Source organism: Dreissena polymorpha, chromosome 3, assembly GCF_020536995.1.
Source record: "Dreissena polymorpha isolate Duluth1 chromosome 3, UMN_Dpol_1.0, whole genome shotgun sequence".
Taxonomy (NCBI): domain Eukaryota; kingdom Metazoa; phylum Mollusca; class Bivalvia; order Myida; family Dreissenidae; genus Dreissena; species Dreissena polymorpha.
Window position 1 is genome coordinate 109,301,689 of NC_068357.1, and position 17,965 is coordinate 109,319,653.

The 17,965-nt window shown below is 36.5% G+C and overlaps 1 protein-coding gene and 1 long non-coding RNA gene across 4 annotated transcripts; both read left to right on the forward strand.

The window, feature by feature from the left end:
• The first annotated feature begins 1,087 nt into the window (after positions 1 to 1,087).
• On the forward strand, positions 1,088 to 7,745 carry LOC127873633 (uncharacterized). Of its 2 annotated transcripts, XR_008046309.1 has the most exons (5): positions 1,088 to 1,174; positions 5,610 to 5,810; positions 6,200 to 6,274; positions 7,175 to 7,201; positions 7,350 to 7,744. XR_008046309.1 is itself a non-coding variant. In XM_052417518.1 (4 exons), exons 2-4 carry the CDS (start codon positions 5,637 to 5,639, stop codon positions 7,446 to 7,448), a joined length of 348 nt encoding a protein of 115 aa, XP_052273478.1. In that variant the 5' UTR covers positions 1,088 to 1,174; positions 5,610 to 5,636; the 3' UTR covers positions 7,449 to 7,745. The 2 variants fall into 2 exon arrangements, 1 of the variants encoding a protein (XP_052273478.1); XM_052417518.1 differs by lacking the exon at positions 7,175 to 7,201 and having other exon boundaries at positions 7,350 to 7,745.
• A 3,933-nt stretch (positions 7,746 to 11,678) lies between these two features.
• LOC127870979 (uncharacterized) lies at positions 11,679 to 17,549 on the forward strand. Of its 2 annotated transcripts, XR_008045024.1 has the most exons (7): positions 11,679 to 11,911; positions 13,209 to 13,277; positions 14,917 to 15,040; positions 15,359 to 15,434; positions 16,119 to 16,202; positions 16,539 to 16,604; positions 17,393 to 17,549. It is a non-coding gene; the product is annotated as an uncharacterized LOC127870979 (long non-coding RNA). The 2 variants fall into 2 exon arrangements; XR_008045025.1 differs by lacking the exon at positions 14,917 to 15,040.
• The last annotated feature ends 416 nt before the right edge of the window (positions 17,550 to 17,965 follow it).

Genomic DNA, 17,965 nt, shown 5'->3' on the forward strand with positions numbered 1-17,965 from the left:
ATTCTGATATACGATTATATATTTTTACCTCAACATACAACCAGCTTTCCCCTTGCATTTAAAATCAAAGAACTTGGTTTAAAAAATAGGGCGTGACCTCTTAAACGTAGGGTGTATTAATCCAGAGTGATGTTCAGTGGACATAAGACGGTTAAGGTTATGTACATTTGTGTAACTGATTTACTTAATCCAAACTGATATTTTATTTAACAGTATGCCTACATTTTCGGTCCAATCAATTTGCTTCTGAATCACAAGTGGATTAAACATGTTTCCGACCACTGTTCTGCAGCACGTTTTCTGGCATTGTTATCTTTCATACTTTTACACGCCCGTCCTAAGACGGGTCGTATTATGGGAACCAAATCGTGCCCGGCGTCCGGCGTCTGGCGGCGCTGGCGTTCACAACGATGTCCGCTCTCTAAGTAAATAGTTTTCATCCGATCCTCTTCAAACTTGGAGAAAATGTTTGTGGCAAGACAATCTCGGTCAAGTTCGATAACCAGTTAGATCGGCCCAGGCACTTCCGGATTATGGCCCTTGAATTATCCAAAATTGGCCAAATTGGTATTGTCCGCTCTCTGAGTCAAACAGTTTTCACCCGATCCTCTTCAAACTTGGTGACAATGTTTGTGGTCATAATATGTCGGGCAAGTTCGATAACAAGCCAGACCGGCCAAGACACTTCTGGATTATGGCCCTTGAATTATCCAAAATTGGACATATTGGTCTTGTCCGCTCTCTAAGTCAAAAAAGTTTTCATCCTCTCCCGAACTTACTACGGGTCGCGGCACTTTTTTCGCAAATTTGACTATCATCTTGAACAAGCGAAGTCAGCGTGTTATGCCTACGCTGACCCACCAGGTTTTAAGGTGAAATACATAAATGATTTCATAGGTACGTACAGTTTTGACAATAATAAAATGTGTTTTTGATATGGATATATGGTAGGCTATTATCGCTCACTTAATGCAATGTTACATAGTTACATAGTAGGCTTTACGTGTTAGACAAGTCCAGATAATATACTTGAAAATCTTTATTTGATAACATATGTGCCTCCTAGTTTTAGTTTATTTAGTTGTGTGTAACCTTTTGCTCGGTTGGTGTGTTCGAGAAACATAAGTTTCCAATACATTTTTACTTCAGTATCGTGGCCTTATAATGACTAAAAGTAAGATATTTGGTTTATAGCATGTGTAAAATAATTTCTTTGTCTTATTATTATGTTCTCTTACAGTTTTGCCGAGTTTGCCTACATAATTATGACGCTTTAAAGGGATCTTTTCACGCTTTGGTAAATTGACAAAATTGAAAAAAGTTGTTTCAGATTCGTAAGTTTTCGTTTTAGTTATGATATTTGTGAGGAAACAGTAATACTGAACATTAACCATGCTCTAATATAGCCATTATATGCATCTTTTGACGATTTTAAAACCTAAAAATTATAAAGCGTTGCAACGCGAAACGATTGAATAATTTGGAGAGTTCTGTTTTTGTCGTTAAATTTTGTGAAACTACGAAGATTGCTTATATAAGGTATAAAATACATCAAGAATGTGTACTCGGCGGAATAGCTCAGTAGGCTAAAGCGTTTTTACTTCAGGACTCTAGCAGGACTCCAGGGGTCACTGGTTCGAAACCTGCTCCGGGCAATGTTCTTTTCCCTTTTTTAATTTTTTTCTTGATTTTTTACTGGAGCTTTTACGATCCAATGTTTACATGTATCAATATAAAGCATTTAATGAATAAGTTAAAAAAATGCCAAAATCTGTGAAAAGGCCCCTTTAAAGGTATCCGAATTTTGACTGTCCGAGACGTGTGCCAGTGTTGTTGTCAAATTCTTGTAAATGTTCAACTAAACGGGTCTGAACATGAGGTCGATTCATCTTTCTGCGTGTCGGTGAATGGGGGTAGGCAAACGGAGTGGTAGTCCCCTCCCGCATGGTGGCTGGGAATGTTTGAAATACAGGCCTGAAATGTAGTCCATATAAACGGACTCCCAGAGCCTTTGATAATTTTTGCTATGGTGGCACTGGCAGTCCATATGCACCCCTTCATAAACATGAGTGCAGCTCAGCGCAGTGAATCCGTGCGCTTCACTAAACAGACGATGTTGGAGACAAATTGAGGAAAATAATGAATAAACTTCATAAACATGTTAAATTTACCTGAATGGCAACCTATGGATGTCATCCTTTGCATGCACCCTATAAAAACACCACGATTTTTCAACACACTTTTCTCTCTGACATGTTTATTTTTAAATTTGAAACTGTGTATTCTGTGTCGAATATCACATCGTTATCGACTTTATAGGCTGGAGCACATAACCCGACATGCAAAATATTGGTGTTCTGCGACCTAACCAATATTTGGTCAGTTTTCCAATATGGCGGATACAGCATACAAAACAAAACCTAAGTCAATAAAATCAATTATTTCTTGCTTTAATGGTACCATTTGGATGAGTTTGTGGTTTAGATAGGTAAACTTGTATAACCCTTTCCCCGATAGATGCGTATAACCCTGAGTCTCTCGATTCCCCGATACATGCGTTTATTACCGTCTCTATCGATTACCACATACATGCGAATTTAGCCGTGTCTATCCATTACCCCATAATCCCGTATATTCCCAATGTCCATTTTCAAATGCAAATTCTGATTGATATTGACGACAAAATTGCTCAAGAAAACTCATAAACACAAACATCCGACATTTTTCTAAAGTGTCAAATAAATTTCGGCATATGTTTCTATTTAAAGATTTGATGAAATAGGTGTCTAATCGGGACAATGGTATTCAAATTAGCGTAAATAACATAATGTGGTGTGCACGCATCGTGTACAGTTAATGTTCTGTTACAAATTGTAGCCAGAAATAAATACATGTATATGCCCATGATATTTTCGTGTCAGGTCTTTGTTTGGACAAAAAGAGCGCGAAAATAGGCGTGGGTGTATTTATTTATAACAAAAACTGCGTAGCGCAGACAACAACGTAAAAGCTTCGTAGTGAATTTCCATTTAAGTATTGGGGCATCTCGCAAATGATTTTGACATTTTCCTGAATAAAATAAAAGTAATAAACGCTGTATCATTTTCATATTTTAGTTCCTTCAATATTGCAACAATTATTGTACTGTATCTGATTGCACGCAAAGTGCCGTGTACAGTTCATGAATATTCTTTTACAACGACCAATTAACAGCGTCGTCTATATTTAGACTTAATGCAATATGTACAAGTCATTTTCTGGAAATTGGGAGAAAGTAAGTGATTTTTCGAAAATAGACCAACGTTTTTTTCCATTTAATTTGTCATAATTATTTATATTTTATGTTGTCTGTGTATGTTTGTTTGGTTCTCATAATCAAATCATAATCTTATGAAAATTTTATCGTAATGATAAATGTTTAAAGCAAGTCCCGTTTCCGAGATCATTTACGAGAATTACTTCGATATATTTACTGACATATAAAATCATGGTTTTGACAGACGACACGTGCTAATCTAAAGTTGGTGTTTTTGTAGTACACAGGATATTGGATTATCGCTGCTTGATTGACCAATAAAATAAAGATGCAGTCGGCGGTTTTCAGTAGGTCTTTTGTACTGACCCACATAATAATCAATAATGCATGTGCTTATCTAACATTTAGGGATAAAACACACGGGATACTAGACACTTTGGACTTGTTTGGGCCATAAAACGCAATCCCGGTGGCTTTTTTCAGTAGCACACGTGTCCAGAAACTAACGAGTTCGGGTAATAAAGCACAGAGATTATGATCTGAAAACTGCATGGAGTCTGAAATAAAAACAAAATGCAGACAAATCAAAAGATTAATCGCCTAATGTTACAATTCAATATTTTAAGGTGGGGGTTCTCACTGCATTTCTTGTTGCATTCGCATACGCTTGTTTTACTTGTTATAACTTATATCCTCGTATTATTTATTAGAATACAGACTTAAAATTTATATGGTTGGAATGAGAATTTATTTCTCTACAATATTTACATTGACACAAATGATGTGAAATGCAAGAAACTAAGTGAAAATTAAGCCTAAACAAGACAGGTGTAACAGTTGAGAATGTTTCCATTATTTTTCCAATAACCCTATTGAGATGGTGTAGTCAGGCTTATCAGCTGTATATGGAGTCACTGTTATCAGAACAGCAGGACTGGTATTGGCCTGGAGTGGCAGATCAGATAAGAGGTCTATCAGGGAAAGGGATAAGCTCTTGCAGTTTCAGTGTTCCTTAACCCTTGCATTGTTGATAACATTTTGCACCCATGGCCAAGAGAGAGCGCATTGCAACTATCAGCAACCCATTGGTTTATAAAGCTGAAAGTTGAATTATTGCAACTAGACTGAAATGATGACCCCTTAGATACAAGATACAAACTTTTATTTCAAGTCGGTTCACAGTAATAACAGTTCAACATTAGCTATGTACACTGTAACTCCAATATAACGCGGATGACAGGGTCCAAGCCACGCAACAGCGTTATAATCAGACAGCGTTATAAGTTTTGAGCTTATTTATTTAAGGGGGCTTTAAAAACAGGTATAGTATAGCCTATAATATAGGTCCTGTCACTCCAGTGTATTGTCATGCTGTGTTGTCATCCCCAAATACATGCATATGAACCGAATCGAACGATAACAGTATACATACCGCTTTTCTAATGTGCACATTTATCCGATTATCCAATATAATTACAACATCACTTACGAACAAATAATGTTAAACATTTATGACAAGAAATATGTTTACGAATTTCGTAAACAAAGTCATATGCCTACGCCATTTTTCAGAAAAATTAGTACAGTGCATTATGGGACACAGCTTTCATTGGACTCGTGAGCGAATTTAAATTTAGATTGAATGCAATACGATACAAGTACAAAGAAATGGTTTTATTGCTTTAACTTTATAACTTAAATAACTTTAATTTTAATTTGATAATTATTCCGCTTGCAATTGCCTTATTGAAATTAGCGCACCGAACCGCTCTGTTAGGGAATACATGTAATAAACACGGACTCGCGAGTTTTCACACCTTTATTGACTTCACACAACATATTAACACCAATTAGCTGTCGAATGTCGTTTAACCTCATTGATTAAAATTAGTTAAACAGACGAATAAAGCAATCAAGCTGTGGTCACTGGCTTCTTTGAATTTTCTGAAAATACATGAAGTTGCATAACATGGATTTGAATCAGAAATGGAAGGTTGGAGAAAAACGGGATCCAAGGAGCCCCCGCGTTATATTGGACACAGCGTTATAACGGACCGCACTATATTGGAGTTACAGTGTATAGCTATTTACCGACACATTCAAAGGCATTCTTGACACATTATGATAACCAATAATATTTCATTTGTGTAAATATGAGTATATTTTGTTGATAAACATTGACATGTTCCACATAAAAGCTCCATTATCCCTCTGAATTTAAGTTGTAACCAACACGGACGCTGGAGTGAGTACTATAACTCTCATATTTTGTTGAAAAGTTGATCTTGAGCAGCCAGTATGCATTAATATAGCCTATGCCTACTAACTATGAGTATTACTGTCACATTTTTAGGATCGATGAAACCCAGGACATATTCTTATGAGAAAGCGTATGATAAACAATGCAATAAAGGGGGATATCAGAAACAATGCAGAGATGAAAATAGTTCTTGAACATGGAAAACCCCATCTCTGCCTGTTTGCCACCAAAGACATAGCTGTAAATGAGGAGCTGCGGTTCGATTACGGAGTGCCAAATTTACCATGGAGAAAGGTTTGTTGTGTTCATTTTCTTTTTATATACTTGTAAACTGTGACATTCATATCACGGGATTTCCCCAAAAACTGTTTACAAATACGTCAAATTTGCATCTTTTAAAGTCACGCTGGATGTTTAAAGCCTTATAATACAATGTGCTTCAAAGATATCATGACTGACAATATATTATATATATATCATTAGTATAAATTCTCAAAATGACGATGTTATCCCACAAAGGATCGGTTATGAATTGTGATTATTACTTGTTTGTTGGCTTTATATGCTTTACATTTCAGATAATTTTTTATTTTCACAAGTGTGTAAAAATATTGTCCCCAATTGTGTTACGTGTCCTAATTTGGCTGTGTGTTAGTTTCACTTATGTATATGTTCTTGTGCAGGCTGGTGAAGACCTTGTCAATCACGAGGGAAACGCCATAACAAATGTGGAGTCACAGAAAGATACTACTAGTTTGGTAAGTTCTACGTTTATGAACATGGATGACATGCTATCTGTGGAGTTTGCTATTCTGCCGAAAATTTTAAGTTCAATATTATTCTCTATGTCTTTTGCAATTTCCTCAGAAGTCATACGCAAGGTAGACGAAACATGACTTGTAGTTATAAACAGACTAGCAGTATGTTTTGTTGCAGTTTTTGCTTCCCCATGTACTGGACGTCCTGGTCAATGATGAATCAAATAACATTAGAAATGATAAGACACAGAAAGATGCCTTTATATATTTATGGATGTACATGTAACCTGGTTGTTGCCATTATTAATATTCACTAAAAGAGTCAAATTGATTTTCTACTATATTTTAGATATTTGATGAAGTATGTTTTATCAGAGACAAAGAAAAACACAACTTAAATTACTTTGAAAAGGATTTTCTATAACGCCTAGCAAACAGAAAGTCAATGAACGTGGAATTGACAAGTACGTGGAATTGACAAGTACGTGGCGCTCACAAGACAGTAACATACACCTGCAGCATTACTAAATTCATATACGGAACTATTTACAAATATACATCTATGTACAATTAAGCTTGTAACATAATTATATTTTACCTGGATACATGCTTTGCAGCTAGTGATGTATATTAATGTGAGCTACATAAGGCATTAAGATTGTAGTTTTACTGCTTGTTTACCGATTATCTGATATGTGTGCTCTTGTATTCATTTGTGATCTCATTTGGGTGTTTATTGGGTGTTGGTAATTTATTTTCTTGGTCATGATACCGCTACTGGGTAATCATCGGCTCTACTCCATTGTATGACTTTCATGGTAAAAAGTATTTATGTTTTTGAAGATAAGGTTTTCCTCTACCAGTAATATGACACTTTTTGTTCTTGTATGATTCCATCAGCCTGTGGATTAACGGAACAACACCTTGGTAAGTTCTTGAGCATTCTAATATGAAATTATGATAGGAAAATGTACTTGAGTGTCTTATTATATTCCTTATATGAGTAACATTGTCCTCAATTGTGTCCTTTGTCCTCACTTGGCTGTGTGTTATTTTCACGTTTGTACTTGTACAGGCTGATCAAGACATTATCCACAAATTAGAAAATGACGCCAGACCTGTGGATCAGTGCCAAGCCAAAGTTGAAGTTAGTTCAACATTAAAACACTTTTAGTGATATCGGAAGAGTATGATATTTTACAGAAAATGTAACCTGTGGATCAGTGCCAAGCCAAAGTTGAAGTTAGTTCCACATTAATACACTTAGTGATATCAGTAGAGTATGATATTTTACAGAAAATGTTAAGTGAACACTCATTTGTCTACCTATTGTTTATGAGATGGCAGTACATGTCACAGAAGACACATTAAGTTTGGGTTCATCATATTATCTTAATATTATATATTGTGATGGCATATGTTGCACTGGCAGCTGATGTATACCCATCTTATTTAATGATTTGTTATGAGTGTGAGATTGTCTTTATTCGTGCCATGTGTCCTCATTTTGATGTGTGTTATTTTCACTTTTGTACTTGCGCCCTTGTGCAGGCTGATGAAGATGTAGTCTACAATGATGGAAATAGTCTGAGAACTGTGGATTTACAGAACGATACCTTGGTAAGTTCTTGGGTACTCTAATCTGACATTATGATAGGTAAACTGTAATGAGTGTCTGATATGTGTGATATTGTCCCCATTTGTGCCCTTGTCTTCATTCGGGTGTGTGTAATGATGCCTCTGGATAGAATGATCGGAGGTATATTGTTTTTGGACTGTCTGTCTGTCATTGTTTGTGTGTGTCTGTCTGTCACAAAACTTTAACCTTGGTCATAACTTGTGCAATATTGAAGATAGCAACTTAATATTTGGCATGTATGTGTATCTCATGAAACTGCACATTTTGAGTGGTGAAAGGTCAAGGTCATGTTTCAAGGTCAACGGTCATTTTTAGGTCGGCTGTTTTCGGAGAAAATTGAGGAATTGTCATAGCCAGCTTTTCGTCTTGTCTGCTATCTGCGGTAGGCGTCATGCTTAAACCTTAACATTGCCTCTAGAATCAAAGTGCTTCCACCTACATCTTTGAAACTTCATATGTAGCTGCACCTTGATGAGTTCTACACGCTACACCCATTTTTGGGTCACTATGTCAAAGGCTAAGGTCACTGTGAGCTCTAAAAATAAAAAACACAACACCTTTTCTTCTGAAGAAAAGCTTTCATTTATTAGCTCATCTATTTTTTGAAAAAAAATTATTAGACATTGTCATCACCTTGGCGTTGGCGTCAGCGTCCGGTTAAGTTTTTCGTTTAGGTCCACTTTTCTCAGAAAGTATCAATGCTATAGCATTCAAACTTCGTACACTTACTATCATGAGGGGACTGGGCAGGCAAAGTTAGATAACTCTGGCGTGCATTTTGACAGAATTATGTGCCCTTTTTATACTTAGATAATTGAAAATTTTGGATAAGTTTTGTGTTTAGGTCCATTTTGTTCCTTAAGTATCAAAGCTATTGCTTTCATACTTGCAACACTTACTAAGTAGCATAAGGGGACTGTGCAGGCAAAGTTATGTAACTCTGACTGGCATTTTGACAGAATTATTTGCCCTTTTTATACTTAGAAAATTGAAAATTTGGTTAAGTTTTGTGTTTAGGTCCACTTTATTCCTACAGTATCAAAGCTATTGCTTTCATACTTGCAACACTTATTAACTATCATAAGGGGACTGTGCAGGCAAAGTTATGAAACTCTGACTGGCATTTGGACGGAATTATGGGCCCTTTTTAGTTTTGTGTTTTGGTCCACTTTACCCCTAAAGTATCATAGATATTGCTTTCATACTTGGAACACTCACTCCCAGACTATCATAAGGGTACAGCAAAAGGACAAAACTTTGACAAAACTACTCTTACCTGACATACCCCCCCCCCCGAATCCCCCCCCCCTCCCTAATTTTTTTTTTTTTAAGATCATCTCACAAATGACCCCCACACCCTCACACTATACCCCCCCCCCCACCCCCCCACCAATTTTTTTTTTTGAAACGGTTAAAAACAGAAATATTTATTTTTATTATTTTATTTTGAAATACCGTCCAAGACTCAAGAATCCCCCCCCCCATTTTTTTTGGCATTTTTGGAAGATAATGTAATAAATGTCCACACCCCCACACTATACACCCCTCTTCACTCCACCCCTTCCTCCTTTGTGATTGAAATTGAGAGTCCCTATACCTTTAAAAAGAAAATAGATGAGCTGTCTGCACCTGCAAGGCGGTGCTCTTGTTAAATACTGCACCCGCAGCCGAGCGTTGGCAACTGCTATGTTGTGCTCTTGTTTTGTGAAATAGCTGCTGTGCAGCTTCAAAGTGCAGTAGGGGGCATTGTGTTTCACAAACACAGCTCTTGTTTGTTAGGGATATTAATGGGTTTCTTTCTAACCAGGATATGTTTTGATGATTTTTTAAACACATGCAAATTACTGGTTCTTTCCAGGACATGAACTCTTGTCAGCCGTAGGCTTTTAATGCAATCTAGCTGAAATACATCAGTTTATATTATCTGACTTATAATTTGTTGATGATAAGTATTGAGAGACAGTTGAAGGTGAATGTTGACATAGCATTTTTATGTGAGAAAGGCTTTGTAACTTTAGTTTATTACATAATCAATAGATTTTTTTAAATTGAGTTATGCAAGTAAATCATGATTTTTATTTATTGGATTGTGAAAACAGACTTAAAATAGTGCTTTTGTTTGAATTTAGAATGTTTTAATACTTAATTTCCTTTGTATTTAAAAAAGAGAAATGTTTAAATTAGACTACAGAAAAACACTACCTTTTGAGATGTAGATTATGGTATTCTATAGTTGTGTATATTGCAGGCTGAAGAGAAAGTGAGACAAGAAGCGAGGCAGGAAGCTGATAGACTTAAGGAGGAGAAGCAGCAAATGGGCCTGAGACAACTGGAGGAGGAGTGGAGACTGGTGGAGGAGGCAGAGAGGCAGAAGAAGGAGGCAGCCTCCAGGAAGCAGAGAAAGCAGGGCTCTGGGAGGGGCGGCAAGTCCTCTAGTAAGAGTCCCAGCCCTCTGTCTGCTGGTCCTGGGACCCCCCAGAAAGGACAGGAGGTCAAGATGGGGCCAGACAGGGTGACACCAGTAGGGAGAACAATAAGGTAGGAGAGTGTCTAAGTATGTAACAGTAATGTGCTTGCAGATTCTGTGAAATAATTAATGATTTTATTGGTGTGTTAAACAAATACCAAATAGTTTGAGTTATGATACAAAGTGATTCAGGACTTGCCTTTATGTCAGAAGTAAATTATATAAATAAGATCATTTTACAGTTTAACAACTGTTAAACATTAAGTGTTTGTCAGATATTTTTCGTGGATTTATTGACATGCTGATTGTCAAAGATGGTAAGACCAATAATTGGCCTGTGATGACCGATGCAAAACCTTTGGACCCTTTCGGTATCTCAAACATCTGAGAACAACAGTGCCATAAATTTTTCACAGGAGCAAATTTGATTAGCTAAAAAACATTGGTTTTCTTAATGTGCAACATTTCATCGTTATGAAATAAAATGTATAAACAGTATATTTTTATTTGGTAAATTCTATGCGTTACTTATGAAGAAGTTATCAGAGTTATCAAAAAAGTTAATTTTTTCATTCTTGGATGAAAACTAACTAAAGCAATTATTTAGCTTAACTGACGTATTTACAAACTCAATATTCAAGATGTATTTGGGCCCTGTGTGTGTTTAGTGCATGTGTGTAATGTGTTGTCCCAGATTAGGGACGACACTTTTCGCTTTTATGGTATTTTTTATTTGCAGAAAGTCTCTTCTTAGTTAAAATCCAGTTAAGACGGAAAGTGTTGTCCCTGATAAACCTGTGCTGACTGCACAGGCTAATCTGGGACGACATATGCTTTAAACCCCTTTTTCACAGAGCGCGGCTCATTTAATTTTATCAGCAGGTACAGAGGAGAGGCAAACACAAAGATAAGCAACCGCCACTTTAAGTGAACATCACGTGTAAGATAAAGTCCACCTCCAGCACACTGCCTGTCTCCACAGTCACCCAGTCACCCACCATCCACACTCAGTGAGCGGTAACCTCGGTAACTTGAAGTCAGTGGTCTGTCTACAATCAGCGAGAGTGTCATCAAAACAGCCGTGTGCATGTCTGCGTCCTCCCCTGCCCCCTTGCCGCGCTACCACAGGAGGCAAGGCTAATACTGCCTCCGAGATAACAGAGCAGCTCCCAGCAAGGCTCCATTACAGGTCATTGATGGAAGCCTGCAGAAAGCTGCAGCACAGCAACAGCAAGACCAGAGTCAGTCAGCCAGCAAGGGAAAGGCCACTATCAGGAAGCCTTGGACAATCTCAGCCTACACCTCAGTTACTGAGAAAATGGACAACATTCCAGTGCCCATCAGTCTGGGCCTGCAGCCTGTACCCCTAATTGCCCACACTCACAGTAGAACGGGTTCATAGGTCAAGGGCTTCTGGCGAAGGGTCAGGTGAGGCAGCCGCCCCAGGGCCAGGCGGCCCACAACGGAGAGGCTAGAACACCCACAACCGAGGAGAGAGGAAACAGCCGCAGGACTCGCCCCCTGTGATCAGGTCAGTAGTGTAGAGATTCTCATTTCCAGTAACAAGATGGACAGAAGTGTTTATTTTAATGCACCCAGATCAAATGATCAGACAGTATATTGTTTTTTGTCTGTCTGTCTGTCAGTTATTGTATGTGTGTGTCTGTCCCAAAACGTTAACCTTGCTCATAAAATGAAAACTCTTGGGTCTATGTTCTTTAAACTTCACATGTGCATGCATCTCATTGAGATCTACAATCAAACATGGTTTGAGGTCACTAGGTCAAAGGTCAGTGTGACAACAGGTTTTTTTTCCCACTTTTTGGGAAGATAGCCCATGGCTTTGGAATTGGGAATTTTATCGGCATTTTCATGAAATTGGGAATTTTTTGCCACATTTTGGGAAAATAGTATACTTTTTGGGATTGGGAACATAGCCAAATTTCGGCTATAAAATCGGGCTAAAAAAAACCTGGACAAGGTCACAAGAAATTTTGTAACAAAAGTGGAATTTTGGGGCATTTGTGGCCTAATGACACATGTCTTGTTTTCAATTATAAGTAGTCGAAAACACAACGAATTGTCTACTTATTCTTGTAAGATTTCATTTTGAGTCATAGAAGACGCAAACTTTGTGGTGCTATATATTCCAGCCATTATATATTCTGACGCCTTCTAATACTGCAGTATCCTAAGTTGAAGTAAATTCCACATTAATACACATTGATATATATGGAGTATGATATTTTACAGAAAATGTGAAGTGAACATGTAATTTTCTACCAGTTGTTAATGAGATGTCATTGCAAGTCACAATTATTCCCCATTTCTTACTAAAAATCATACCAACACATGTCAATTTTGCACTTGAAACTCAGCATATGTATTCACTATCACAAGGAGGTCACAAGGAATGCACATTCTCACTAAGCTCAAACCTAGCTGTGACCTAACTGAGATTAGTAGAAAAGCTGAGCGAGATGTCCTATGGACAATTTTTGTTGACTAAGCAACTTTTAAATCACAGGGGAACGAGTTTTTGTGCTACATATACCATACTTATATTTTGTATATGGGATTGTTTCATATTGCAGTAATAGTGTAGGCTTATGTATGGTCTGACATCTGATTCACTAGCTGTAAAAGATGAGAGAGTAACCAGATCGCTTGATCGGTAGAATGTTCGTTTTATAAGCTTTATAAAGGCTCCTGGTTAGAATCCCAGTATGGATGCACATTTTGATGACAGATAAACTTTGTAATATATCTTTACTCATTTCTTATGTCTCATTTGCATGTGTGCTATATTCAATTTTATACATGTGCAGCTTGATGAAGACCTAGTCCAAAAAGAAGTGAACATAACAACAAACGAAGAGTAACAGAACAATGTATTAGTAAGTTCTACATTTACGCATATTTTCCTGTTACTGCAGATACTGTTATTTACAGAATTATTAGTGACTGTCCACGTATTTTTGAATCATAGAAGGCACATCATTTGTCGTGATACATGTACATTAATCAACAGCATATAACATGGTCATGTGTATTTTTATGCTCCCTGAAAATTTTGGGGGGGCATATAGTTGCCAGTTTGAAGTTCATTACTTCCTTACTTACTTACTTCCTTCCGTCACACTTTTGTAACAGTTTCTCATAGCGCCTTCAATATTTTACCGATCTATTACATCTTTGGCATGAAGATACCTTGCTTATACTTTTACCTTTTGATGAGGTTAGAGGTCACTGGGGTCAAGGTCACAGATGCTATTAATAGATTTTTCTGTAACCGTTTTGTTACAGTTTCTCATAGCACCTTCAATATTTTTCCGATCTCTTACATATTTGGCATGTAGGTACCTTTCATGGACCTCTACCTTTTGATGAGGTTTGAGGTCACTGTAGTCAAGGTCACCAAGGCTAATAATGTAATTTTTTTAGTTGGTAATTAACACAAAGATTGACGAAGCGCATTATCAGGGAGCATCCATCAGTTTCACTGATATTCTTGTTTATATTGCAGTATATTTATTACAGTATGCCTGATAGTCTGCAGTAATGCTGGTGGTAGCATTTAATTCGATTCACTGATTATCTTAAGAACATGATATTGTTCTCATTTGTGTTTTGTACCCATTTGGATGTGCGCGATGGTTTGCTTTGCTCTTGTGTGGTTTCATCAAGTCCCAGGATCACAGAAATCAACATTAAATTGATGTTACTTAACTTATTCACTGATAAAAGTTATGAATGAGATCTTGTCTTCATTCGTGCCAGTTTGCCATTATTTATGTGTATTATTTTTATGCCCCCCCTTCGAAGAAAAGGGAGTATATTGTTTTGCACATGTCTGTCCGTCCGTATGTCCGTCCGTCCACCAGATGGTTTCCGGATGATAACTCAAGAACGCTTAGGCCTAGGATCATGAAACTTCGTAGGTACATTGATCATGACTCGCAGATGACCCCTATTGATTTTCCAGTCACTAGGTCAAAGGTCAAGGTGACCCGAAATAGTGAAATGGTTTCTGGATGATAACTCAAGAAGCCTTATGCCTAGGATCATGAAACTTCGTAGGTACATTGACCATGACTCGCAGATGACTCCTATTGATTTTTAGGTCACTTGGTCAAAGGTCAAGGTCACGGTGACTCAACTTAGAAAAAAGGTTTCTGGATGATACCTCAAGAACGCTTACGCCTAGGATCATGAAACTTCATAGGTACATTGATCATGACTAGCAGATGACCCCTATTGACTTTCAGGTCACTAGGTTAAAGGTCAAGGTCATGGTGACTTGACACAGTAAAATGGTTTCCGGATGATAACTCGAGAAAGCTTACGCCTAGGATCATGAAACTCCGTAGGTACATTTATCATGACTCGCAGATGACCCCTATTGATTTTCAGGTCACTAGGTCAAAGTCACAGTGCCAAAAACGTATTCACACAATGGCTGCCACTACAACTGACAGCCCATATGGGGGAATGAATGTTTTACAAACAGCCCTTGTTACTTTTGCACTTTTACAGGCTGATGCCGATCTGGTCTATGAGGTGGGAAGTAAAGTGAAAACAACCATTGAGTCCCCATTGCCATGTGTGTCTGATTCCCTAACCAAAGTCTTCTTTTGTGACATTCGACCAAATAACTTAGGTATTTTCCTTGCGATAATTAATTTCACTAGAATAATGTGACTGTTAACAAAGATTTACACACAAAATGCATTTTGTCTTTGTGCTATAAAAACCCATATTCCTTGGGGCAATAACTGATACTAGTTAATGGTTTTGAATATTTCATTTTCCCCATGTAATAGGTTATAACTTCCACTTCAAATGAGTGTAAATGTAAAGAAACAAAATACCAACTAATTTATTATTTTCCAACATTTGTAGTGCTTTTCATGATGATAAGAGAATTTGTTTAGGCAATTTGAGTACTTACTGGTATGATATATTTACATTATTGCAGGGATTCTTCATGCTGTTCAAACAGTTTTTGCTCACAGAAAATGTGGATGAGGCACAGGTTATAATTGTCCAGGCATGTGAGTGGGAACTTCAAACTTTGGCTGAACAGTTAATGATGATTACAACACAAATGTGTTCTACATCTCTGTTCAAATATGTACAATGATTAACAAACATATTTTTGAAGTTGTTCTGACATAGAATCTGCAACAGTTAAATTGTGCGCAAGGATTAAGTACAATAATCATAAACACTTAATTAAACTTGTTCAGGATGTTGCATTGCCAATATTTAGTCCATGTTTAAAAATTGAGTACCTGGGTAAGAAATGGGCAATTAGATCAAATGTAATTTATTTTTATTTAGATGCTGTATATGCTATATATGTATTTACTGATATTTGTGACACTTTGTCAATGTATTTTCTCTGTTAACCATACCTAGGTCAATTCATAATTTTGGTCAGTTTGATATTGATTACAAAGTCAAGTTTTTAAACTGAAATGAAATTGTTTGGATTGCTTATCCTATATTGGCGAACAGGAATGAAACTGGGTCAGAATATTTAATTGGATATTGACAGTATTACGATCAGTTTCAAATCTGGGTAGCCTAGACTAAAAAATAAGTTACCAGTAAGTGTGTGTGTGTGAATTAATTTATGTTGCATTAATGTTGCAAACATCATAGTTCATGGCTGTGTTTCTCAGGTCATTGGTATTAACCAAAATTATACCATTTTTTCGTTTTTCATATCTTAGGATATCAAGGAGCAGGGTATGACACGGATGATAATGATGATGATGTGGGTGATCCAGATTGGATTTACAATAAAAGAAAGCACTGTAAGTTATTGCAACTTTGTCCTACTTAACGAAGAGGATCTGTCATATTATTTTGAGTGCAACGACCCTCACAATTGATTCATATACAATTCAATTATTGCTTTCTACCTGCACAAGAAATTCTTTTGTTTTACCTCCTAATTAGCTAACCAGGTGTTTTACAAATTATGTGTTGTACTTTAATTGAAAACCTGAAGTATCTGGTCATTTACAAATAGAAAGATGGGATTATCGCTGTTTAAACATAAAGATGATGTATTAAATTTTTTTAGATCAGACTGAATTCAATGTGATAAAGAATCTTAAGCTCACGATGCCTCATCAATATTGTTGTAGCTCCAGACAGTGAAGACTCGGATGAGGATTTAAAAAGGCAAACAAAGAAAAACAGAAATAACAGTGGTATGTTTAATAGCATCGAAATTTAATTGTTGTTTAAAGCCACACAACTTATTTGGCATAGTAAATTTAAGTATAAATAAGAAACATATTTTATCTATGCCAATTAGAATATATCTGATGGTTACAAGGTAGAAATCCGTCTTTTTTGCACTTTAAAACTTACAAATAATTGCGTTTTTTGAAATGGACGTATACGTATAGAAATCCTACTTTCAGTTTAAAAAATAAATAAATAAATAAATTACTTGCTAACTAGGCTATATATTTTTGACAATTGTGCGCACTTTCAAATTGCATCTTTATGTATTGATTAACATGTATTTCATTTCAAGGTGTGTGGCTTGAACATTTCGTGCACTAAGCTTGGACTATGTGGTTCATTTTTTCGTGTACAGTGTTGCTTACAGTATACCACTAGGAGGCGCTATTAGAATGTAGGCTTTACCACACCTTACAGTGAACCAATTCATTAAACCCGAATATAGTTATTTGCGTGTGTAATAATTGTTTGGAAGAATATTTGCATTACTTTGCGTTATAGTATAATTGTCATCTTGGATATAACATGTACTCTGTATATTTCTGGCAACATGAAACAACAATATTGTTCTCTTTGTATATATTTGGTTCAGCATTGCTTATTTTAACATGATCATGTCCTCATCCGATGATTTGAAATGTTGTTCATATAATATCGTTATTATGTGGACGACTTACATGAACATAAATTGTTGCAGTTGTCAATTTGATTCATGTTATGGTATGAATCTTGGTATTTTATATTTCAGGAAAAAAGAAGTGGACGCCGCAGGAACAACGAGTTGTGATGAGTGAATTTGAAAAATATATGCATCGTAACAAATTGCCTGGGAAGTCCGAATGCGAGAAATTGCTAAAAGAAAACCCGTGTTTAAGTAGAAGAAGTTGGAGAAATATTAAAGACTTCGTTCGGAGAAATATTAAAGACTTCGTTCGAAATAAGAAAGTGGAAAAAAAGTGGACGCCGCAGGAACAACGAATTGTGATGAGTGAATTTGACAAATATATTCATCTAAACAAATTGCCTGGAAAGTCAGAATGCGAGAAATTGCTAAAAGAAAACCCGTGTTTAAGTAGAAGAACTGGGGGGAAATATTAAAGACTTCGTTCGAAATAAGATAAGTACATTTATCAAGCATGAGGAAAATTAAAATGACTGAGGAAAGAACAAGATGCTGTAGATTTGAATGCTGTAACTGGCAATTTGTTTAGATGCATATATTTTTCAAATTCACTCAAAAGTGTTTTGATTGGAAATAATCCAAAACTGATGATATCATAATGTAACAGTAAACAATATATAACACTTTTTAACAAACATT

What these genes read in the sequence shown, in the direction of transcription:
- LOC127873633 (XM_052417518.1), top strand. Translation starts at nt 5,637, where the DNA reads ATGAGAAAGCGTATGATAAACAATGCAATAAAGGGGGATATCAGAAAC. An exon ending in CAAATTTACCATGGAGAAAG is followed by an intron (nt 5,811 to 6,199) that starts GTTTGTTGTGTT and finishes GTTCTTGTGCAG; the next exon opens with GCTGGTGAAGACCTTGTCAA. An exon ending in AGAAAGATACTACTAGTTTG is followed by an intron (nt 6,275 to 7,349) that starts GTAAGTTCTACG and finishes GTACTTGTACAG; the next exon opens with GCTGATCAAGACATTATCCA.